This window comes from Oryzias latipes, chromosome 21, assembly GCF_002234675.1.
Source record: "Oryzias latipes chromosome 21, ASM223467v1".
Taxonomy (NCBI): domain Eukaryota; kingdom Metazoa; phylum Chordata; class Actinopteri; order Beloniformes; family Adrianichthyidae; genus Oryzias; species Oryzias latipes.
This window is the reverse complement of record NC_019879.2, coordinates 7,597,474-7,623,238: the sequence shown is the minus strand read 5'-3', so window position 1 is coordinate 7,623,238 and position 25,765 is coordinate 7,597,474. Positions and strand designations below refer to the sequence as shown.

At 39.9% G+C, this 25,765-nt stretch overlaps 1 protein-coding gene across 3 annotated transcripts; it reads right to left on the bottom strand.

The window, feature by feature from the left end:
• Positions 1–637: 637 nt before the first annotated feature.
• Positions 638–15,594, bottom strand: tmtc4 (transmembrane and tetratricopeptide repeat containing 4). 3 transcript variants are annotated; one of them, XM_020713062.2, is made up of 18 exons: positions 15,148–15,594; positions 14,834–15,043; positions 14,601–14,716; positions 12,851–13,067; positions 9,192–9,279; positions 8,975–9,075; positions 8,127–8,219; positions 7,809–7,970; positions 5,960–6,162; positions 5,387–5,561; positions 5,110–5,238; positions 4,252–4,331; positions 4,072–4,179; positions 2,788–2,929; positions 2,534–2,648; positions 1,229–1,341; positions 1,065–1,134; positions 638–917 (listed from the first exon to the last, which is right to left on the bottom strand). In XM_020713062.2, exons 2-18 carry the CDS (start codon positions 15,020–15,022, stop codon positions 769–771), a joined length of 2,250 nt encoding a protein of 749 aa, XP_020568721.1. In that variant the 5' UTR covers positions 15,023–15,043; positions 15,148–15,594; the 3' UTR covers positions 638–768. The 3 variants fall into 3 exon arrangements, with proteins under 3 accessions (XP_020568721.1, XP_011487604.1, XP_004081494.1); XM_011489302.3 differs by having other exon boundaries at positions 5,110–5,241; positions 15,139–15,593; XM_004081446.4 differs by having other exon boundaries at positions 5,110–5,241; positions 15,148–15,593.
• Positions 15,595–25,765: the final 10,171 nt, after the last annotated feature.

Here is a 25,765-nt window from a genome sequence, read left to right as displayed (position 1 = left end):
TCAGATGCTGTTTATATGGACGCATAGATATCTTGTTTTCTTAAAGTCATTAACTAAATGTGCCAAAACAGACATGAGAAAAAAAAAAAAACTGTTGATAGAAATATGCACCACATAAAGGTGTTGTAAAAAGGGGTGGGACCAAAAAGACTTCTTCCATCCACCCCTTTTCATGCACCTTGTTTTGTTTAAGTTGTCTATTTTTAACCCTTGTGCTATCCTAGGCACTTTAACATTGGGAGTTGGGTCATATAGACCCACTAGACAGTGCGCTGAACCTTTTTTCTTCAATGATTTGTGATCTTCACTGGTGTCCATGGATTACATGAAATCTTTCCACCTTTATCCACCTTTGTCATGGTAGGGAGAACGTGTCAAAGTAAGGGTGGGGCCATCTGAGATAGCACAAGGGTTATCTACTTCTTAAATTTTCATTTTGTGTCTAATAACATAAGATATTCTTTAATGATCCTACATTGGGAAAATTAGATATTAATAATATAAATTTAAAAATATATTTAAAAATATTGAACAATGAAAAAAGAAGTAGATCAACCATCATTAAAGTCAGTTGCAGCCATAAATGGATCTGTGCAACAGCTCTTTACCCTTAATGAAATGAAAAATAACAACTCCAGCCTGACACACAGACTTTAGCTTTTATTTCAAGATTTTCAAAAGACAAAACTACTGAAAATCAAACAATTTCAAATACGAGGATGAAAGTCTGCCTTGTAGTAGGCAGGCAGGAGTCTCTTTGGGTGCCCCTTAGGCTGTCTTGCGTTTCAGCTGGTCCAGTTTGCGTAGCAGCATGTTGTAGTTGTCTTTGGTCCCAGCAGCCTCAGGGTCCAACTTTAGAGACAGTTCATAGTGTTTCTTTGCCAACTCCAGCTTTCCCCAGCGATGATACAGCACAGCTGAGGAGAAACACAAACCACCTTTAAACTCGACAAGCTGCAACAAACGCACAGCACTGCCTTCGCTATGATGCATGAAAATCATTTTGAGGTTAGAATTGTCAGAAACCTTACATGAATAAAAAATAAAAAGCGCAGAAGCCTTACCTAAATTGCCATGGCAACTAGCAGCATTTGGGTTGATCTGAAGAGCGTGAAGAAAGAAGCTCTCAGATTCCTAAAAGTAAAAATAAAAAATAGATTGTGCATCATCTATCTGACACACACACACACACAGATTGATCTGACTGTTGTTTCAACTGCTAACTGACCTTATATTTCTCTAATTTTCCCAGGACGTTTGCCAACGAAAACATGATGGTGTGGTCATTAGGGACTATCCTCAGCGCCTCTCTGCCGATCAGCTCTGCCTGAGCCAGGTTACCTTGAAGACAGACCGGAAAATTAACAAAAATGTCAGACATTAATATTAAATGATGCCCACAGAATACCCACAGCTAGAGGCACATGCTCACATTTATTTTTAGCATAGCTTATACCAGCAGAAATCATTTAAATGGCTTTAGGGGTTCTCTGCAGACATGTTAAAATATGCTAATAATGTTTTAATTTTAGAAATACATAAAATGGAACTAAAAAAAAAAAAAAAGAGGAAAAAATCTGCTTGCTTTGTTTGTCAGTAATATCAAAAGCAGAGTTTTTCTTCCCCCTCCACAGATGTAAGGCTGGTTTAGTCTCCTAATTAAGGCTGAACACAAGGCCCACTGAGTTATTGATCTCTGTCACAGATCTGTCTGATGTCTAGTCAGAAATGGAGAGAAGAGACAGACAAGAGAGACAGAGGGCGAAACAATGGCAGCCATGTCCTGAGTCATGGCCTGTGCCTTTTGGACACAGCTTGCCGGCGTGTGACTTCCATGTGTGAGCGTGTGCGTCTGCACAAATCTGAGCAGATCAGCTTTTTTGTTTGAAGGAAAAAAAAAAAACGTGAAAGAGTACACCAAAGACGAGCAAGCGCTGCCAAATCCTCGCAATACCAAAATGTCACCTATTGTTCATCTGTTTTCTCTCTTTTTGTGGTTTAGTGGGGAGCCAGGAAAGATGGGCAGAATTATTTCTGCCAGATTTGGGGAACAAATACGGCAGGGGAACTCTGAGGGGGCGCTGTTCTGGCTGTGCTTGCTTGCGTTTGATCAGGGTCACACTGGGCTCTGATTGGACGGTTCCAGTGCCCTCCAGGGAGACTCCGCCCCTGCGGGAGCAGCTTCTAACAAAACGGCTTGAGCATTTGGAAATCAGAGCATTCTCCACACGGCAGGGAAGACTGCCTTCAAAACTCACAACACAAAGCTTTAATACATAAATTTCAAGCATTGCTGATTCCTGCTCTTCCGGTCTAATCTTGTTGGCCATTTAGATTTCCCGCCTTGCTAAAGCTAACAAGGGTTTGATTTTTGGATGTTAATGCTGAAGCAGGCTGCAACCACAGCAGAGGGCTTTTTGATAGCCCAGTGAATCCTAAATGTGGTTTGAACACAGATCACAAATAGAAGACAACAAAAGCAGAAAAGTTTAATTTGTGCATTAAATAGTCAGTATGTGTTTTTTTTAATTGCCTAAATTGTCCAGCAGGATGACCATGTTGTTCCAAGCCAGGCTGTGATCAGGTTTGAGCACAGTTGCATTCCTCCATGCGTTCAGAGCGTCCACATGTCTGTTTTGGTCTGCATACTGTCACAAAAAACAAAAAAAAAGTGGCATCAGGTGTTTTTTTTTAAAACATTTGGAATAAATGTAAGTCATTTGTGCTCTTGGACTGAAGTAGAAAATCTATTCTTGAGTATTTAAGAAGCTTAGTGAAGTAACTCACCAAGCGGCCCAGGTTGTAGTAACAGTCTGGGTATTTTCTGCGGAAGCGGATGGCGTTCAGGTAGCTCTGCTCTGCTTCCTCGAACTTCTGGAGGCTGTTCTGAACGATACCAAGATTCATCCAAGCTGCTGCAAAGTCAGATCTGCAAAAATGAAACCACAAAAAGCTTTTAATATACAACTCTGATGAAAAGGCCCACTCTAAAGGCCCGTTCACACCGGGACGAATTTCGCCGGCGATTTTCGCCGACGTTTAATGCCTCGTGACTAAACAAAGGGGCACCAATGAGAGTGTGCACACCGACGCGAAAAAACGCCACGCGACAAAGCGTCAAAAAAAAAAAAACGCCTCGGGTTCGTTTTTTTTTTTCGACGCGTCGCGTCGAAATCTATTCGACCAATGAGAATGGCGCTTTTGCACACGTGTCTGGAGCTTCTGAAGTTACAGTAAAACACAACTTGGGGGCGCTCAAACACAAAACTGCCTTGCTGAGCACACATACCGGCGAAGAAGATAGACGCCAAGTAGCGTCAACACTGCCGCAAAGAAATAATGACGGACATTCTTAAATATTCCCTTACCAAGTACCAGTTGGAGCTACTGATGCTTGAAATATTCATGTTTTCTTTGTATGATTCTGACAAGCGCGTAAATACTTGCTCTCTTCTTCTGAGTGAAAAGCGAATTTAAGAAGCGTAAAGTTGCGCAGCGCCACCTTGTGTACAGGAGTATTTCTGTTTACATTAAGCGCCATCTAATGTCAGGGAATGAAATTGCATGTTCGCTCGGCTCACCGTCAGCGAAAATCGCCTGGGTGTGAACACAAAAAACGTGGCGAAAAACGCTGGCGAATATTCGTCCCGGTGTGTACGGGCCTTAATGATCTTTGTAAAAGCGTTCCCAGTGGTCTTTTAATTAGGATTCTGACGTTTTTAGGCAAAATCCAAAAACCTGTGTTGTTTTGCAGGACATAGTTTCTGCAGAGCAGCAGTAGTAAATTTGCCTCCAAGTTGTGGGCAGGGCTGTTGGAGCAGAGTAACCCCGCCCCCCATCCCTTACCTATTGGTGAGAAAGCTTATGGCCCGCTAAGTGTAGATTCTACATCACAATTAAGTTCTTTTTCAAACTGCATTTTTTCATCAGTTCCTGATTCACAACAATTTGAATAAAGAAATACTCAGAAATCCCGTTTGAATCCTAATTTTCTTTACACATGTCCTCCACCATGAGTAAAATGCTAAAAGAACATGTTAAAAACCCAATTTTCATCCAAGGAAAACCTACTGGATGGACACAGCTTTGGACAACAGTTGCTCTGCCTCAATGAGCTCATTCTTCTCCTTTAGGATGTTTCCCAGGTTGTTCATTGCGTGGACGTAGGTCGGATGGAGCCTGAGGGGTTTAGACAACACAAGTCGGCTTACGGATCATTGATTATAGGCTGAATAAAAATGAGTTGGTCACCTCACAGCCTCTCTATAGTAGCGAACAGCAGCAGTGGTGTTCCCTCTGTCGGCCAGGTTCTTGCCCACATTATAATGCACCTTCAAGAAAATTCATGTCTGAGATGTTTCTCACAGTACGACGGAGTGTTAGTTAAATAAAAATCACCGGAATAAAAGTGTAAAATTAGGAGAAAAAAGAACTCAGTCAGAACATTATGAGGAAAAAAATACAAGAATGAAGCCACAAAATGATGAGAAAAAGTTGGAAAAATTATGAGAAAAAAAATAGTCCATTTTAATAGACTTGTAGAACTGTGAGTACCGGTAAATAAAGTCTATATTTTACTATGATAGTTATTATTACACAAGTTATAAATTGAGAATTTTTTAGACTTAAGTAAATTTATGAGGCAAAAAAACAACAACAAAGAAAAACCAAACATGTGTTCCAGTCTGAGACGTAGAGCTCTTTGGAAGCGGTTACTTCAGCACTGGCTTCATGAATACGTCAACATTATCATATAAGTATAAGGGCATTAAAAAGGGCCTCTTCAGCAGAAGATTCCTGACCAACAAGGAATGGATTTACGGCGGACTGCATTATCTGCAGTTTATTTGTAGAGGTCCAAATGCATTATGGGACATAGATTCCTATGATACAGCATCACTATTTGCCGGTATATAAAGTGGAAGGCGGCTTACCGTTATTTTCAAAACAAAAGCACAGCTTTTTCCTTGTCAAAATGTGACTTTTGTCCTGATAATTTTTACAACTTTGGTCTCAAAAATTCCTTATTGTACTTATTTTCATACTCTGTCGTAACACAGGACTTGAAACTTTCTTTTTTTAAATCATTTATTTATTTAGATTATTTACCTTGGCATTGAGCGGACAGACGGACAGAGCGCTGGTGAACAGGCTTTGCTCCGACCGCCACTGCTGGCTCCGGAGGGCGCAGCGAGCGACATACACACATAAGAGTGCCAGCGTCAAGGCAAGCAGCAACTTCTGGGAATGAAAAAGTTTTTTTGTTTTTTTTTAAATGATGACACGGATATTTCAACACTGATGACTTTTTTTTTTAAACTGGAGTCTGGTTTTCTGGAAAGGGAATGAACAAAAATATGAGTTCTTTCCATCATACTGACTCCACCTTGTATCTGGTCCAGCGACAGCAGCAGTGTCCCAGTGAGTAAGCCAGCAGTAAGCAGTAGCCGGCAGAAGACAGATAAAGCACTCTCTCTGCGATGACAAAGCCCACTCTGAAGAAAACGTTACACGCAGGGAGAAAAGGAACCACCAGCAGCACCAGACCCAGGGTCAGAGTCCTATCAGGGAGACGAGAGGGGAAAGATAAGGAAAATATGAGGCCATTCAGATCCAAAGCTGCAGAAAAAAATGACCTCCAAGAACTAGGCATTCTCTGAAAAACTCATTTTGTTGAGTAAAACCTGAATGTTGAACAAAAAACCTTTGGTCTTTCTTACAGATTACCGTCTGTTAATTGTTGGGTTTTGGACCTACACAGCACAATATTGATAGATGTGTTTTAGATTTCAAAATAAGAGCTGAAGAAAGCAACCAAAAAAGATTCTTTAGAACAACCAACAAACAAGACTCCTGGTCACACTATGATGGAAACTCGCATCGTAATCGTGCTCAGGTTTTCCAACATGTCATCTTTGCTGTCATGTTCTGCCAGTCTGAGATGACTTTGCCTGCTTACCTCCTCCTCTGACTGTCCTGTGAGCATAAGGCTTGGCCTATCAAGCCTAGCAGGAAGCACCAGAGCAGCAGCAGCCACACCATCCTCCAATCAGTGGCCGACTTAATGAGAGGCACACAGCCCATGGACCAATCAAAGCACAGCCACCAGGGACACAGCAGCAGCCAGGCATTTAGAGAGTAGTAGTAATTATAGTTCAGTATCTGCCGATCAAACAGGGAGAAGAATGACAGAGAGGAGGACGTGATGAGGAGAGAGATTTATTTAACATATTAGAGACTGTGTTCAAAATTAGAATGCCTCATGAAGAAACATGTTGGTTTAGACGTTCCTCCATCCTGGCTCTGCACATTTCCAACCAGCGTCTTGTTCAAAAGCTTTGGCTGATAATGATAGCCATTGGAGTCAGATCTGATGGAACTGAGGACCAGGAGCTTTCAAATATAATAGCTGTCCAAATTGCTTTCTCATTTGGTCTGCAGTGTTGATAGTTTGGGATTTCAGACTTTGGCGAAAGGTTGAGTCGACGTTTCATCTCTGATCTCTTGTGAAAGAGAGCAGATGTGATGGTGACAGGAAGAGCAGCAAACATTTACGATTAGATGGACATTTAATTATTCGTATTTGCTGTTTTGCACAACAACAAGCAAAAATCTGTTTCCCTCTGAATGCAGCAGCTCATTCTTAGATGCAGCCCGGTGGAAGATGAACCAGCAAACAGTTAAAAACTGAATGCCTTTTACTGACGCAAGAAGGAAGCTGTACCTAAAAAAAAAAAAAAAAATGGCAGGAAAAATGTTACCAACACTCCGAATTCCATGCTCTTTAACCAGAAATCCAGTTTCTGAGGAACGAAAATTGGCCACAAAAAAATAAAACTACCTTCAAACAGCTGCATTTCTGTACCGTTAAGTGTCCGTCACATATTGGGCTTTTAATAAATCATTACTAAGAAATGCTGTATAAATTTACCAAATTCATGAATCAAATTTTCTTTAAAATCATTTTGTTAAAAATGTTCAGGAAAAATAAAAGAATTCTGTTAGTTTTTACTGTAAAAATTTGTATAGTATTTAAAGTTGAACCATAGCTTTGTTTAAATCCATATTTATATGAAAACTGTTCTTCCTGTTCATACAAAATATATATTTAGGGTGGAAGTTGGAAAAATAAATCAAATCTAGTTGAATTGGGAACCAACATTTTGAGCATCCAGCCCTAAAACTTACATTGACACTGGGTAGAATATGCCGCTAAAAGGCAATAAAAACAACATTTTTACCATGAAGGATTACATAAACCTAAAAACCCACTTTGATGGTGTTTGTGGTGTTTTTAACATCTTCTTGTGACATTTTTCTGATGATGGGTGATATATATTAGGACAATAGAGCTTTCAATTGTATTTCTAAGTATTTTTTTATTCGAATCACTGTGAATCAGGAGCAGACAAAAAGTATAGTTTGAAAAAAACTTGAAGCTGTGATGTAGAAAATGGGCGGGGCCATTAGTTCTTTGCTCGAAACTCAGCCATGGGGAGGGGATGTCCCTCTTGCAACTCAGAGGTAAATTTCTAATGAATTCCTGCCGCTCTGCAGGAACTATGTCCTTAAACAAGGCCAAGGATTTTTAACTTTTGGCTAAAAAAAATTATGATAATGATTAAAAACCCACTGGGAATGCTTTTAAGAAGATCAGAGTGAAAGACAACTACTGCAAACATGGTTACATGGTTACATATATATATGTTTCCCTAATAATGATCTATAAGTGAACATGTTGTATTGATGGTTTTTTTTTGTAGATCTGGACGTTTGATATTACGAAATTAACAAAACTTGCCACTTACTCTAATCAAGATGCTTTCTTCAAAGGAGGCGGGGTTGTCTACTTCCGTAAACGCCGGCGGTCCTGTGCCCATGATCCTCCAGCGGCTGTAAAGCATCGAGATCCCCCCAAGACCAAGAAGACCCAAGCGTCTCAGCAATCCCATGCTCAGAATCTCACTGAACTGGAAGAAAAAAAAAATACTGTCACTTACTATTAAAAAGCAGCTTAGTAATGTAAAGAACTATGAACAGCTTTACATGAAGAATGTATGCGATGTGGCATTAATCATATATGTGAGGGAACCCTCTATGACAGAAAAGAGGAGGTGGAAACTCACAGCCAGTGAATTTTTCCTGAACAGCAGCCTCTGGCTGAGTTCGTACACATTAACATTACAGATCAGGAGGACATCAAAGGCTGCGTTAACACCCTGAGGGAAGAGAAATGGAGAAGGCTTTAATGGCATTTATAATTTAGATATATGACAGCCAAAACGGAGATCTTTAACACATTGCACATATGCCTTTTCCAACTACGACAAAAAAAAAAGGAAGACCCACTTCGATGAAAATGGTGTTTTTAACGTGTTCTTGTGGCCTTTTTTCATGATGGAGGACATGTGTAAAGAAAATTAAGCTTTAAATTGCATTTCTGAGTCTTTATGTATTCAAATTGTTGTGAATCAGGAGCAGATGCAAAAATGCTGCTTGAAGGTGTGACGTAGAATCTACTACGGCAAGCCACAAGCTCCATGATCCGCCCTATTCGGATTTATCCACTTGTAGACGACCAGATCCGTGTACGTCTTTGTTTTCCTCGTCTTAATGGCATCTGGCTTCAAACTGTACGGCTGGACAGCTCCAACATTGCTCGCCATTTTTGTTGCAGGCAGCTCCCAGTTATGGGTTGATGTGAAGAGGGGGCGGGGTTCCTCCTGCCCACAACTCAAAGGCAAACTTCTGATGAAATCCTGCCATTCAGCAAAAAAACTACATCCTAGAAAAACCCACGCAGGTTTGTAGATTCTGGGCTGAAAACGGCATAACCATAATTAAAAGACAATCAAAAGATGATCGGAGTGGGACTTTAAATCATTTTCAAGTTCAAATTGAGAAACGTTCTGTTGTTTTTACATTCCTATGGCTAGATCAGCTCTAAAAACAGCACTGATACAGGCGCTTATACCAAAACAGTGATGCCTTGTTCCTTGCAGAGCATTGCTGCAGCACACAGCAAGAGACTGACCGCAACCCAGTGGACAGAAAAGCTGTCGTCCCGGTCGCTCCCTGAGAAGACAAAGCAAAGCCTCTGCATGTGTCGGTAACGTCCGACGCTTTGACCCCGTCCAACACTGACGAAGAGTGCAAATTGAATGGAGGAATATTGGTGGGCAAACACTCACCTTTGTTGAAGGCTTTACAGTAAGTGAGGAAGGAGAGCTGGAAGAAGAGAGCGCACAGCAGGTCAGCTCGGCCCACGATGCCCGCAACCTGAATGAGACCGAGAGGCGAGGCAGGAAGAGATTTCAAAATAGATCAAAATATTTTTAGAAAAACAGATTTTCAACCAAATATAACCCATGATATTTAACAAACGTCCCTGATTTCTGCTCAGCTCTGCAACACATGAAAGGGTATTTAACAAAAGAGGCAAGAAAAGCTCGTTATAGCCATGGTTTGTTGTTGTTGTGTGTACGTGTGTGTTGTATACAGTGTGTGGGTACAGTATGGTGGGCGTCCTGGGGTTGCTTGCTTTGATACATACAGCAGGCCTAAACCAGCAGCCTGCCTTTCTTGCAGCCCCCCAGGTCTCGCCCTGTCTTTGCCCTGCATGATTAAAGAGAACATAGAGGGGGAATTGCTGCTTTCCAACCAGGCTTTACAGCAAAAACACATACACTGGCGGGTCAATAAGCATCCCGACACAGATAATAGTCTGGCCGTGCTACTACACCACCTTGGGCCGACACTCCCAACCGAGAGGGGGCTTTTGTTCTTGGCATGGAAGCACTGGATGTTTAGGATTAAAACCTTTGGACTTACATTCTGAGATACCAGGCTGTTTTTGGGGAAAACTATTTTTGAAAAGAAAAGTTGCTTTTTCCTTTTTACCAAAAAGAAATATTAATAAAAGCAGGCAGTGGTAGAGAAGCCTCTGCAACCACCTGCAAAATGTATCGTGTGAAACCAAAACCGGTGCCGTTACAGGAATATGAACAGAAAAAAAAACATTGCATCTGTTTCCTGCCCACTTGGCATTTCTCCAACTGAATGAAAAGAAAGAAAACTATAAAATAAAAAACAAAAGTGGGAAAATCTGACGTTGCTATGTGATATATTTGTTGTTAAGAGTTCTTAGAAATCCTGGAAAGAAGTAGATTTCCTTCAATAATGATTTTCATTTCCTTATTGAACTAGAGATTGCACTGCAGGACTTTACATGTTGTTCAGAACAAGTTCAAACAATTGGTTGAACTTTGTTAGAAAACTTTTCAACGTTAAAGATTGCTGAAAAGGAATACAATTCCATTGTATCGAATGTTAAAAAGGCATTGTAAAATACACATGTCAAGAATCAAAAATACCAATATAAATAAATCAAACCAAAAAGGACATTTAAAGGACACTAGAAATGACATTCTGACCCATCATCCCACCTTTAGGCTGTGTCACATCTGTGGGGTCTCACGATGAACAGCCTTTAAATCCAAACTATCTCCTTCATTTACAATAAGGATCCAGGCAAAAAAACAAAACAAAACTCTCAACGGTGGGTATTTTGCTGAGTTTAGGACCCACTCCAACTAAATTTGTGTTTTTGTTGTTTTTTTAACAGACCGTGCAAACAGATAAGGTGATGGGAAGTGGAGACGGGCTTACTCTGCACCAACAGTCCCGTCCACTGGATGAACCCTAGATCTCCATTTGTTTTCCGTTGCTCCTTCCAACCCTGTGCATTTAAGATTTTTCCTTAAATACACGGTTTAACATATGAGGTTTTTCAGTTTCATCAATTCATTATTACCACTCAAAACCTTGTGGGCCGTTTCATGCAGTCTTTCAAGAGCAAGAAGCAGAATTTGGATGCATCTATGGACGGTCATGGACGTGTTGATGATGACTGTCAGATTACTTGAAATCATGTGCATCTGGAAAAAGGCGGGCCTTGTGTTTTTATTAGTGCTGGGTTGATAAAATAGATTAATTGATCTGAATCGATGCAAGCTTAACACATCAATAATCGATCCAGTAGAAATCGATCTTTTATGCGTTTCCTTTTCCGGTGACCTAACGCATAACCGTAGCAAAAGCCAAAGTCTGCTAGCTTAATGCTAACGTATAATAGAATCTCCCACAGGACGGCTAATGCTAACACTCGGTCGACCTAAACATACATTGCTGACTGAATAAACAGCTTTATAGACTCACAACTATTATATTTTTCTAACTCTCAAAGGAAACATCTTGTGGTCTAAAGCAGTTTTTTTGCTCAAATCTTCTAAAATAAAGTGTAATACTAAAGCGCAAGCTCCACCTAGTGGCTAAACTGAAACACAGGTTTCTTAACGATCTGCACATTTTTGTTGGAGATTCTCCTTTTGAGAAATCATGTAACACTGCATGGTGTTAAAAATCTCATTGGTTTATTATTTTACTACCACATTTTACAGTATCTAAACTGTATCAGAGTTATATGAAGATTTCCAAAACATATACTGTATAGATTATTTTTGTTTTTCTATACAATTATGTCTAAATATGTAAACCGTATAAATTCAAAACTGAATAGAATCGAATTGAACGGATTGAAAGAACTGAAGAAGCCATGAATCAGATCGATTCTGGAAATTAGTGGCGACACCCAGCCGGAGATTTTATGTTGTCTAACTTATCAGTCTTTACTCATAAAAGTTGTTGGATGGGGAGAAAAAGAACCTTCAAAAAGTAATCAAAGCTCAGAGGCCTAGTATTAGAGTGTTTGCTCCAAGACAGAAAGATCATAGGTTCAAGTCCACTCTTGGGTCATATCAAATACTCTAAAGCTACGCTGACACCGCCCTCAGCAACAGGCGTTTAAGCAGCCACTTCCAATGTAAAGTCTATGTAAACATGGGTAAAAATGTGTATTCACTTGCAAGTCTTTACGGTCATTTTTAAGCTCAACATACAAGACACACGGCCACTAAACGCACGTTAAAGTTAAACCAGGTCAAGCTTTGAACAATTAGGGACGTGGATTTGATAGTGACGTATGGGTCACTTCCACTTTAATTCACAGAACCGTTAAAAAATGGATAATGAAGAGAGATTAATAATGTGGTTTGTGTCCGGCTGGAATTTTTTTTTTATTGGAATAGAGCTGTGAAAAAAAAGCCTGGAGCAAAATTTGTGAGATTTGCACTGTTTACACATTTCATACCAAGCCTGTTCCAACTTTAGGTGGACATGCACTATAAAACAGTAGAAAATGAAAAAGAAGAAGAAGAAGCCCCTCCCTGCTTGTCCAGTGTGAACACTATGGGCTCTATGTGTCCTTAAGATCCCTTCTTTAGTGCGTTATTGAAAGTGCATCACATGCCCGATGGGTCCGTAGCTTTAAAATCGGACCCAGTGCCTCCCTGATTGACACTAAGCACTAAGGAGGGTTATGGGGGGGGGGGGGGGGGGGGGGGGCAGTGACTGCAGATCACTGCTCTGACAGGTAGTTGGTCACATAAGGAGAACTAATTTCATACAGGTGTGGGACAATTGTTGGTAGTTAGTCACCCTTTCTATGACTATGACTTAAAAGTTTTTTTAAATGTATAATCCTAATTTTTTATTTTAATTTTTCATTACAAAATGACATTTTTATCAGTTTCTAGCATCATCTTTTTAGTTTTCCACATGTTTTTGTACCATTCTTCAGTCATCCTGACCATGGTGAATCTCAAAGTGGGTGTCATACTGTATGTTCTCCTCTGTACAAAGAATGATTGAAAGGAACGCAAGAAAAAAAAAAACCCAGACCATCTCTGTGACTACATGTCAACTGAAACCTAAGGCAGTTGTATTTACTTACACTTTCCGTGTGAACTGGATGTGCAGCAAAGAAGAGGCCAGCAAGAAAAGACGTCTTTGGAGCAAGGTTCAACCTCTGGCCGTCCTCATCGCGGCCCAGTCCACCAATCAGTATAGCAAACACATCAATCATAAGGGCGGATATGACCGCGTGGAGGATGATGTTCAGGACATGGAACCCAACAGGATGGAGGCCTCCGGCTAAGAGGTGGTTCAGTCTGCAATGGCAAGATAAGGAAAAGCTTCATGCTACATGTGCGTTAGTAGCAGGAAAAGCACAAATGGATGTTTAAGGAGTGATGGGGTTAGGGAGGAAGCGGGGTTAGCAGGGATTACCCACTATTGCCATTGGAGCAAGAGGAATTAAGAGCAAGAGCATAAAGAGAATAAAATAAACAACAGCCAGAACTTATATCAGCTAAAACTAGAAGGACATGAAAATATCTGTCCTGGTTTTAGCTTTTCTGCGGCTGCTTTGTGAAGCTAACAGTAGATATGTTTGCTTCAGTTCATTTCAAATCTGCAAAAATTATTTTGTTAAAAAAAACAAAAAACTTTGTAAAACCCGACATTTTCACTGTTTCAAGAATCCATCAGTTTCCCATGTAAAGGTATTAAATGTACGTTATATTTTTTTCTAATGCTCTTTTTTATGCAGTATTCTTGATGTGCAGCTGGTTTTTATTCATAACATTTTAGAAATAACAGTTTCAGCTGCTCTGGTCTTCCTTCTTTTGTTTTGAGACAAGAATGCTGTTTTGGAAAAGAATGTTATATTGTTATATACATACCCTAAAGCTGTTTGGAGGGTTGGAAAGTAAACGATAAGTTTACAAAAAAATAAACAAATGAAAAATTCTAAAGCATGAAACCGAAACAAAACCTTGTTTTTTTTTAATTAAAAACCAACTCCGATCATCTTCTGATGTATATTTAAAGTGTTCCCGGTGATCTTTTGATTATGGTTATGCAGTTTTTAGCCAAAATTAAAAAAAAAAAATTATTATTAAGGACATAGTTTCTACAGAGTCAGGAGTTCCTTCATCTCTGACTTGTGGGTGGGACTGTAGGAGTAGAGTAAACCTGTCCCCACTTCCCATCACCCATCTGTTAACACTCCTGCTGTCTTACAGCCTCTCATAACCCCAGCCTAACATTATTGGAGTAACAAAAAGGGCAAAAAATATACAGCCGTACAGTTCTGAGCCAGATCAGACAAAGAAAATAGTGATGGATCTAGACGTCTTTAACACTTGCGCTATCCTATGGGGTCCAGATGACCCGATCCTAACATTGATGTGTTATCCCTACCATCACACAGCTGGATAAAGGTGAAGAGGACTTCATGTAATCCATGGACACCAGTGAAGATCACAATTCATAGAAGAAAAAACTTTTAGCGCACTGTCTTCTTGTGGGGTCCAGATGACCCGACTCCCAATGTTAAAGTGCCTAGGATGCATCAGAATGGAGCAGAGCGTGGCGCTTTCAGCCCACCAACTGTAGTTTGTTCGTATCAACTACAGGCTTTTTCAAACTCTGCTTCTAATTTGAAGAAAGAAATACTCAGAAATGGAAAATTTAAGCTTATTTTTTTATATATGTCAACCGTTATTGGAAAAGTGTAATACGAACATGATAAAAACAAAAAAAACACAATTTACATTGGATTGAGTCTTTAAGATATAAAAAGGACGATTTTTTTCTAAACTAGAATTTTGAAGAGTGTGAAAGTACAATCTAAACTTTACCTAAATGTAAGGACAGTGAGCGGTCGGTAAGATTTGTGACTAGAATTGCTTCTCAGATTGCTTCCCCAAAAGTCATTACACCAAATGCTGCTCAGGGGCGTTGTTGGTCTCAGGTCCTGCAATTCAAATAAAAAAATCCACCTTAATAACAAACAGAACTGTGGTTGAAAGGACCCACCAATGCAATCATTTCTCTTTAAATCCCATTTACATAGATAGAAAAAAGGACTAACCTTGTTGTTGACGATCGCTTCAGAATCATCGAACACAAACTCCCCATCATAACTATTACAGAAGCACAGCAATGCCACAAGGGCAACAGTGACTTTGGCTTGCAGAGAGGTCAGCTTTGGCAGAGGAATGTGGTGATCCCAGTAAACTTGAGTCAAAGCCATCCTGCTGTTCTGTGGCTGGGTCTTCATTCATTTATGCCATTATTGTCCCTGGGAGACAAAAAGTGCAGGGAATCTTGAAAGGTTAAAACAAAATGTGAACAAAGAAAGCTCCGTATATCTATGCACGTACAGAATAAACACACCTCGCACACCTTATAAGCCTTATCTGCCCAAATTGGAATTTACGGAGGTCATGATGATGTTCGACTTCCACGTTAGGTTAGCTTCTCTGCATGTTAGCTGACATGCTACGCTCCACGTTAATCGACAAAAAGAGTCATTCAGGCGGTCAAAAAATCCGGTGCATGTTTGCACTATGTGTCAAAAATTAAATACGAGCAGCGAAATCATTCATTCAAACTATTTCAATGTCGGCTCCGAAAAAGAGAGAAAAAAACAGCGTTCAGCCGGTTAAGATCGTAAACAAGTCAGTATGAAACAAAAACGATATTATTGCACTCTGAAAATAATTAAAATATTTTTTCCTTGAAATAAGAGGATAATTAGTTATAGTAAGTAAGTTTTTAGATTAAAACGGAGAGTCTGCAGCTGTAAACAAATAACCACGTTCATGATCGGCACTTCCTGATTACATCACTACCATGTGATCAACCTTAGCCAATAGGGGATTCTGCATGAACTGGTGGCCATTCTGGGTGGACAGATAGCTCTTGAGGGCAAAAAAAGGTTTGTTATAAATTAGGAAACAATAAAAAATGCAGTTTCCATTGACTTTGTTGATCCTGATTATGTGTGTTTTTTTTAAATCACTTAAGACACAATTAATCGCTGTTGTTGTGATTCCTTCCTCTACATAATCTATCTATCGACCGACCTACCGACCGACCTACCGACCTACCTACCTACCTATCCCTCCAGCCAGCCAGCCAGCCAGCTTGCCAAAAGCAAGTCGGCAGATCAAAACAGGTAGTTCATGCTTCAAAAGCACATCATTTAATCAAAACAGATGATTTGATCTTTAACATCAAGTGTTTATGTCAGTGAAAGTGTCAGTGTCGTCAAAATGACAAGTTCTGACTCCAGCATCTTTGAACAATCAAGGCTTGATCATGTTTTTATTATGACAGATTTCTCTGGAAGTTTTCCCCAATGCCATGTAAAGTGAAGGCAGCCTTGTATATCACGTGTGGCATTTTGAAAACTAGATTTAAAAAAGAAATCAATATAATAAATGTGCACTATACCTAATACTGGATCTTTCCAACTGCTTACTACGACAGAGTTCTAGGGCCACCAAAAAAAGAAAAAAGAAAAAAGTAATATTACGTGATTTAAAGTCGTAATTTTACGATTTATGTGAAATAAAGTCTTAAAATCACAACTTTTCTCGTAAATTTACGAGATTTAAAGTAGTAAATTTGCGACTTTATTCTCGTAGTTTAACAGTTATGACTTTTTTCTCGTAAATTTACGACTTTAACGTCGTAATTTAAAAAACTTTTTCATTTGTAAACTGGCCCCTAAAACTCCGTACTAGGTTACAGCATTGTGCACCTGGAAAAAAAATATTTATAACAAAATGTAAACCCCCTTTGGCTCAGTAAACCACACTAGTATGAAACATAAAATACTGTAAAACAGAGAGTGGTGTAAATCAATCATGGTGAACACTCTTCCATCTGTTTGGCCACATATTTTCATCTACATCACAGCAAATGTCATCTCTGTCAATGCACTGAGAAAAGTATTTTCTTGAGTGCCCAATCCACCCTCTGCGACTCTACTGTGAAGTCATCAAAAGCTGCATCCATGGCTGCTAGCAGGGTCATGTGGATGCTGGTCATATTCCTTCCACCTCCAGGAAGAGAAAAACACCTCAATTGGATTTAGGAATGGAGAGTAGGGAGGAAGACACTCCACAAGCATCCTGTCATGTGCTGCAAAGCCCTGCCTGACCACAGCAGAGTGGCGAAAGCTTGTGTTAGCTTAATTTATTAAATATTTTTTCAGATTAGGGTCATCCTTTTCATCCTGTCAGATTGTGTCCCAGCAAAGAGAATTTAAAAAAGTCAAAAGGTATTGTTTTGTTACTGTTTTCTAATTGCTGCAAACATTCTAATACTCCCTCCTTGTTGGCCTGGGACATCAGTGGTGGCTATCTCTCTAATTCAATTTCTTCCATGCCATCTGCGTCTTCTCATCTTGAAATATCTTTATAATTTATGTGGAAAATTTTTGACAACAATTCAACAATTTTGTGTGCATTGACACAATGAAATGAAGACAATTAGTTGTTCTTTAAACTTAGTCCCTCTTCCCGCTGTCCCACTGGCTTACAGCCCCTGACGACTATTCAGCCTGTACTAGTTAATTTTGACAAACATGATAAAACTATGTTATCAGTGATCAAAAGCAAGTAAAAAAAATACTTACTCAATTGCTTCGTGTCCAAAAGTAGATGTAAGTCATTAGATGAAAAGAACACTAAGCTGCCACTAGATTGCGGCCAAATGACTAAATGTTTTGGAGGTTGCACTAACTGTTTTGCAAAGTTTAATTATGTTGTGAGAAAATGCACCAAAGTGACAAAAGAAAATTGTAAAGATACAGATCCAGCCTATACTGCTTGAACTCAAACACAATCATTTCCATGAGTAAAAGCTGAATGTGATAGATTTTTCAAAAAAAAAAATGTTACAGTGAGTTAAAACTCTTAATCTCTTACGTAGTTCCTGTCTGATTGACAAACATTACGCAATCACATTCAAGGAAGACTTAAAGTTACACTACAATTGCATATGCAGTAAGGATTTAAAGACCCACTCTAATGAAAATTGCGTTTTGTTTTTTTTTACATATTTTTTTGATGATTTGGACTTACTTTGAGAAACTTAAGTTCAAGATTGCATTCCCTAGAATTTCTTTATTCATATTGTTGCAAATTAGGAGCAGACAAAAAAATGCCATTTGAAAAATCGGTTGTTGAGCTTATGTCCAGTTTCTGACAACAACTTAAAGTCCCACTCCGATCATATTCTAATCTATTTTAAAAGCATTCCCAGGGGTCTTTGAATTATGATTATGCCATTTTAGCCCCCCCCCCAAAAAAAACAAAACAAAACAGTGTATTTTTTTTAGCACATAGATTTTGCAGAGCTGCAGTAGTTCTGTAGATGTTCGCCACTAAGTTGTGGGCGAGACTGTTGGCACATAGTAAGCCTGTTTCCTCTTCCCGCTGTCCAACTGGCTTACAGCCCCTGACAGTCCGAACCTATCATTACCCGTGCAACAAAAATAGCAGCTGTTTTTGGAGCCGTCCAGCTGTACAATTTGGAGCTAGTTGTTCAGCTCAGACAAGGAAAACAGATGTACATGGATCCATTCGTGGTCTGCCTCGTGTATTTTCTACATCACAAACAAGCTCATTCATTCATTCATTCATTCATTCATTCATTCATTCATTCATTCATTCATTCATTCATTCATTCATTCATTCATTCATTCATTCATTCATTCATTCATCTTCTTCCGTTTGTCCCTTTCAGGGTAACGGGGCTGCCGGAGTCTATCCCAGTCACTTGTGGGCGAAGGCAGGGGAGACCCTGGACAGGTTGCCAGTATGTCGCAGGGTCACACATATCACACACCCATGCACACACCTATGGACAATTTAGAATAACCAATTGACCTATGAAGCATGTTTTTGGAAAGTGGGAGGAAGCCGGAGACCCCGGAGAGAACCCACGTATGCAAATAAACAAGCTCTTTTTTAAACGTTTTTTTTTGACTGCTCATGATTCCCTATGGTATCAATAAATACTCAGAAATACAACTTTAAGCTTAATTTTCTTAATATATGAGCTTCATCTTTAGAAAGATGGCACAAGCACATGTTGTAAACACTAAGAACATGGTATATCTTTAAAACGATGGCTTATGTTTGTTGAGCAATGAATAGATATAGTCAGAAAGGTGAAAAAGCAGACTTTAAATGATGTACTAAGGCATAAGTGCAAATTAGAAGCCCTTCTTTTTGCTTAACACCCACAACAGCCATGTCAATTTTTCCATCTTGAGTCAACACTGGATCCGGAATTTAATTAGCAACAAGGGAAACTCTCTAAATTCACATTCTGGGCTACAGGACCACTGTAATAAAATGAAGCTCTTTGGAAAGAAAATATGAAGGGAACAGTCTATCTAACTGGAAGAGGTGCTGAGATTGTAGAAGGCGAGGGCAGGCTCAGGGATTTTGTGCTCCATTTCACCTGTCATTGCTCAGAGTCGACAAGGAATTTCCCTAATGGCCAGAGTCAGGGGTCCCGGGGCGACAAGAGGGGGGACCAGGCATCAAGGGTGCATTCTCAGACTCCTAAAATGGGTCTCAAGGATGGTTTGAGAATCAGACGCTCATTCAGCGCGAAAGTGCACACAATTAAAGCTAGGTTTATATTGGTTCCTAACCAGTGATTATTACTATCATTTCAAGAAAGTAGATGATCAAGAAGACGATAACATCCCCGAAAAACTAGTAATCCAGTTTGTATTAAAAAACTATATATTTTAACAATAAATTAATTTTCAATTTCAAGTAAAAGTTGTTTTTTATTTACCATCATGTTAAAGTTTTTTTTCTTTTCAGAAACATAGTCATGAACTGCGGTGAGCGCCATTGCTATCCCCAAAAATCACCTAATTACCACCACATGTAATATTCATGAAGTATGGATTTCATCTTCAAGGTTCTCCACCCATGTCAGTCAGTTGGAATTTATGTTATTAGCATCATTTTCAGAGAAACGGCTAGAGTGGGTCAGAAGACATAATGAGGGGGGCTGGGAATCCCACTATACCTCCAGTAGGACATGTAGCTCCCCAAATGCAGGGAGACAGGGCTGTCAGTGGATACCAGTGTCAGGGAGGGTCCCCCTGTTTTTGTGATGGCACAGAAGGTCACAGTCATCGATTGTGTGCAGTCTGACAAAGAGTCACAGGAGAAAGGAGAAAGGCAGGGCCAAAAAAATCTTCAATTTGGGAAAAAAATATCTTTGAGCAACTTCCCAAGAAGGCTTTTCTGTAATGTTTTGCCGTTGTTGTTTTTTTTTTAGTTTTGCAATAGCTGATCATGTATAATATCAGTCCCTATAGAGTCTAGTTTATTACTGATGGATAAATCCTTGTGATCCCGAATGAAACAGGTAGAAAACTATTATCTAGCATTTAGTTTTACACATAGGAGGAACAAATCAGGAGCCTGGATGGCTCAGTTGGCTGTGTGTAAGTCTGGCACGTGGGAAACCTGGGGTTGGGATGAGCTTCATCCAGTGTGGGTCCTTGGGCACGACCCTACACACTACTGCCTAACTATGTAGTATCAAGGGGCCCAAGTCTAGGGCCCCCTGTGCCGGTCCCTAGCCCAGATAAAATACAGGGTTGTGTTAGGAAGGGAAAAAAAAAAACTCGAATCAGTGGAAGTTGGTTTGCTGTGGCGACCCCTTATGGGATGTGCCAAAACCCATGCAGGGAAAGTCAAGCAGGTCCTAGCTTTAGCTTATGTGCTGAAAGACAAATGAAAGGAGCGCGTCATAAAAACCTTAAAGTGACAGACAGCAGCTCTCACAAGCAGAATTATGATGTAATTAAATGCGGTTTATTAAACATTCGATCCATTTCCTCCAAGTCCCTCTTAGTCAACGAGTTAATTACTGATAAAAACCTTAGTCTTTTAGCCTTAACAGAAACTTGGCTCCATCAGGATGACTATGTTAGATTGAATGAAGCAACCCCCCCCACTTATGCTAACTATCAGAAATCCAGGATTTCAGGGAAAGGAGGTGGTTTGGCAGTAATATCACAGTCTAGCTTACTTCTCAGCCCTAAAGTTAAAAATGCTTATAATTCATTTGAAAACATCATATTGTCTTTAAGTCACCCAAACAGGAAAACTCGAAAACCTGTTTTACTCATAATTATTTATCGCCCCCCCGGCCCATATTCAGAATTTTTAACGGAGTTTTCCGACTTCCTATCGACTATTGTCTTAGATTCTGATCAAACTATAATATTAGGGGATTTTAATATCCATGTTGATGACCCCAGTGACTGCCTAGGAAAGGCTTTTGCAGCTTTATTAGATGATGTTGGTTTCACCCAAAGTGTGAATGAACCCACTCACTGTCATAAGCACACCCTGGACCTTGTTCTAACCCATGGGATAGAGATCAGCCAGCTGAGTGTCCTTCCTCTTAACCCCATCATTTCTGATCACTTTATGATTACCTTCCAGCTTACACTGGAACATCCTTCTGCCCCAGTGAATAAGAAACAGCTTAGAAGAATCTTAACTGACCGTTCTGTGTCTGAGTTTAAACACACAGTTCAGCCAGTACTTAGTGATATTCTGAGAAAATACTCTGAGACCAGCTCCCATAGTATCAGTCCTAGTATAAATGACCACTTTGTTAATGATGCCTTACAAGCCCTCAGGAGTACACTCGATGTTGTTGCCCCCTTGAAACCTAAGTTCGTCAGACAAAACCGAGTAGCACCGTGGTTTAACGCTGAAACTCGTTCTCTTAAACGAGAAACCCGTAAGTTGGAAAGAGAATGGCGCCGCTCCGGTTCAGAGCAGTCTCTGGATATCTGGAAACATAGCCTTTTAAATTATAAAAAAGCCCTGCGTAGAGCTAGAAGCCAGTACTATTCAACCTTAATATCAGAGAATGGAAACAATCCAAGATTTCTTTTTAGCACTATAGCTAAATTAACTCGCAGTCAGAGCTCAGTAGAACCACATGTTCCTGTTTCTCTCAGCTCTGATGATTTTCTTACATTTTTCGATAATAAAATCTCAAATATTAGACATAAGTTAAATCAAGTTATTCCTACTATCAGCCCAGAACAGGCTGAAGCGGTAGAAATGGAGGCATCCATAGAAACCTCTGTAACATTAGACTGCTTCACTGCTGTGGATCAAGCGGAAATAACATCAATTATTACGTCCTCCAAATCCTCAACGTGTCTGTTAGACCCAATTCCCACTAGACTTTTTAAAGAAACTTTTCCCCTAATTAATGATCCCATATTAACAATGATAAATGCCTCTCTGGAAACGGGTTACGTGCCACAGTCTTTTAAATATGCAGTTGTTAAACCTCTTCTGAAAAAGCCCAGTTTGGATCCTAGCATCTTGGCCAACTATAGACCGATATCAAACCTGCCCTTTATTTCTAAAATCCTAGAAAGAGTTGTAGTTAAGCAGCTTTACTGCCACCTACAGGACAACAGCCACTTTGAAGACTTTCAGTCGGGGTTTAGACCTCACCACAGTACGGAAACTGCACTAGTTAGAGTCTCTAATGACTTGTTATTGGCCTCAGAAAAGGGACTACTTTCTATTCTGGTCCTGTTGGACCTCAGTGCTGCCTTTGACACTATCGACCACGGTATTTTACTCCATAGATTAGAGCAGGACATAGGGATCAGAGGATCTGCTCTCCAGTGGTTTAAATCCTATCTGTCTGATAGGTATCAGTTCGTTAATGTAAATGGCCATTCCTCTCAGTGCACTCGAGTCAACTATGGAGTCCCACAGGGCTCAGTCTTGGGACCGATCCTGTTTACGCTTTATATGTTACCCCTAGGAAACATAATCAGGAAACACAGCATTAATTTTCATTGTTATGCCGACGATACGCAGTTGTATTTATCCATGAAGCCTGACCAGAATGACCAGATAGAGAAACTGAACGCCTGCATCAGTGACATCAAGACCTGGATGACAATTAATTACCTCCTCTTGAACCCAGAAAAAACTGAGGTCATTATACTTGGTCCTAAAAACCTCAGAGATGCTCTGTCTGCTCAGATAGTCTCCCTGGATGGTATAAGTATAGCCCCCAATTCCACAGTTAGAAACCTTGGGGTTTTACTTGACCAGGATTTATCATTTAAGGCTCACATATCTCAGGCGTGTAGAACTGCCTTTTTTCACCTGCGGAATATTGCTAAGATCAGAAATATACTTTCTAAGAGTGATGCTGAAAAACTCATCCATGCATTTGTTACGTCGAGGCTGGATTACTGTAACTCCTTGTTAGCAGCGTGTCCTAAGAGTTCCTTAAGAAGTCTCCAGCTTGTTCAGAACGCAGCTGCTTGATTGTTAGCTGGAACCAGCAGAAGAGATCACATCACTCCTGTGTTAGTTTCGCTCCATTGGCTCCCAGTTGATTCTAGAATTAAGTTCAAGATCCTCCTGTTAACCTATAAGGCCTTACATGGAATGGCCCCGTCCTATATTAAGGACCTCATAGTCCCTTACCAACCAATCAGAATACTTCGCTCGCAAAATGCAGGACTGCTTGTGGTTCCTAGAATTAGTAAAAGTACGGTTGGAGGTAGAGCGTTTAGCCACCAAGCCCCTGTCTTATGGAATAAACTCCCAGCTCATGTAAGAGAGGCCGACTCAGTTTCTACATTCAAAGCTAGACTGAAAACATTCCTCTTTGGACAGGCTTATTGTCAGACTAGTTAGTATTCAGAGATTATTTAACTTAATGTTAGTTTGTTTAAATTAAACTTAATAATAACTATTTCTTTTAAAAGGCTGCTAGAAGTTGAAGCTGGGGTAACTATGGTACACTGGGGTTCTGTCCTCTTTCCTTTTTTACTTCTACCCTTCCTCTCCTCTATTCTTGATCATAATTTATCATTTAGTTCTCCATGCCTCTGTTTGGTGCAGTGCGATTCATGTATTGTCCCTCTTTTCCTCTCCCCTCCTGGGGAGTGGGAGTGCTTCCAGACTCCAGTTGGCTCATCCGTGCTCCAGTTCCTGACCGTTTACCTCGCCTTTGCTCCTGCTCCTACACCTGGCTGTGGATCCTGCCTCTGGCTCATCTCTGGCTCGTCTCTGCTCTGTACCTGACCGAGTACCTCGTCTCTGCTCCTGCTCCTACACCTGGCTGTGGTTCCTGTCTCCGGCTCGACTCGCGCCTTTGACTGTCCCGATAACCACGGCTGGATGAAGCTCGTCTGCTGGACTTTTATATATGTAGTTGTAGATTTAGATAAGTTAATTCTTCTCTAAGATTTCTGGTAAATCGCCTGTCCGTCCTGGGGGAGGATCCCTCCTTCATGTGGGCACCCCTGAGGTTTCTTCGTTTTTTCCGGAATCCGGTTTTTTTGGGAGTTTTTCCTTACCGCGAAGGGGGGTCTAAGGGCAGGGATGCCAGTATAGCTTAGTCAGTTTGTTAGTTCATTTTAGTATTTTTCTATTGAACTCTTTGTATTCGTGATCCTTTTGATTTCATGTTTTACTTCGAAGCCCATCGAGACGACTGTTGTTGTGATTTTGGGCTATACAAATAAATTGAAATTGAATAGATGTACAACAACATATAGGAGGAATACATATGCTGGTAGGTAGCATATAGATGTTAAAGACATGATAAAGTTGACTCATTTGGTGCACACAAATTCATAAATAGGTTATACTATTCCAAGAGATTAATAATTATTTTTTAAAAACACAATAGTTGCAACCAGTTACTTGATGAGAGCAGCTAAAAAAACTGTAGATTTAATTCATCAACTTTATATGATTTTATGGCTGACTGCCTTTAACCCTTGTGCTATCCTGGGCACTTTAACATTGGGAGTTGGGTCATCTAGACCCACTAGACATTGCGCTGAACCTTTTTTCTTCAATGATTTGTGATCTTAACTGGTGTCCATGGATTACATGAAATCTTTCCACCTTTGTCATGGTAGGAATAACACGTCAAAGTAAGGGTGGGGTCATCTAAGATAGCACAAGGGTTAAAAATGAAAAAAGAATAGAAATGTGTGGGAATGCATTAATTATTTCATGGGAACAATTCATATATTTATTTTACCCATGTCAGGTCCCGGGCTCCGTACAAAACAAAATGCTGACAAAAGTTAATATTTTTAGGTCAACAGATGCAGAAAAAGCATAATCTAAAAAGTTTTTTAAAAATTGCTGACTCATCAGTTGTCCCATTTACCCAAGTGACCCATTTTTAAAGGTTTCTTGTCACTCATTTATCTAAGAAAGTTTTGACCTTTGTCATTTTTCATATCAAAATTCTTTCAATATTACAGCCTCCAAAGTTTTCCTTAAATCCACCACTTTTATGTTGTTTCATCTCTTTTATGTGTCTCGCCAGGGATTGTTGATTTGATGAGGCGGATCTCTCTTTCTGAAATGCTTACCCTAAAGGTGCTGACTTTTATAGATGAGCTGTGCCTGGGGGACTTTACGTGAAAAATCAAAAGCTGTTTTGTGCACTTTGAAGCTGTTTGACGTGGATGCAAAAGTTTAAGGATCTCCTTCAGCCTTCCCATCAGTCTGCCTTCAAGATAAAACAGATTTTTTTCAACGTTTTGGAACACACTTAGACATGCAAGACACAAAACCTTCACGTTGAAGACATTTGCACGTCTTTTTGCTTTTTTGGAGTGGATTTATAGTATTTAGTGTCAATTTTCTGTGAGCCATGGCAACAAGGTAATTTTCCATTTGTGGGATCAATAAAGTTCTATTCTATTCTATTCTATTCTAGTCTATTCTATTCAAGGGCAAATGCATTTTTGATGTCAGGGGACATCAAAATGATGTAAGTCAAATGTCCTGATCACAATCAGGTGCTTTATGTTCTAAACTTACCTGAGGATTTTTGGCATAAATGTAGAACTCTTAAAAAATTTGGTAAAGAGCACTTCAATGAACAGGGGTTTGCAGTGGTGTAGTGGTTAGCACTCTGGGCATACAGTGAGAAGGCCCTGGTT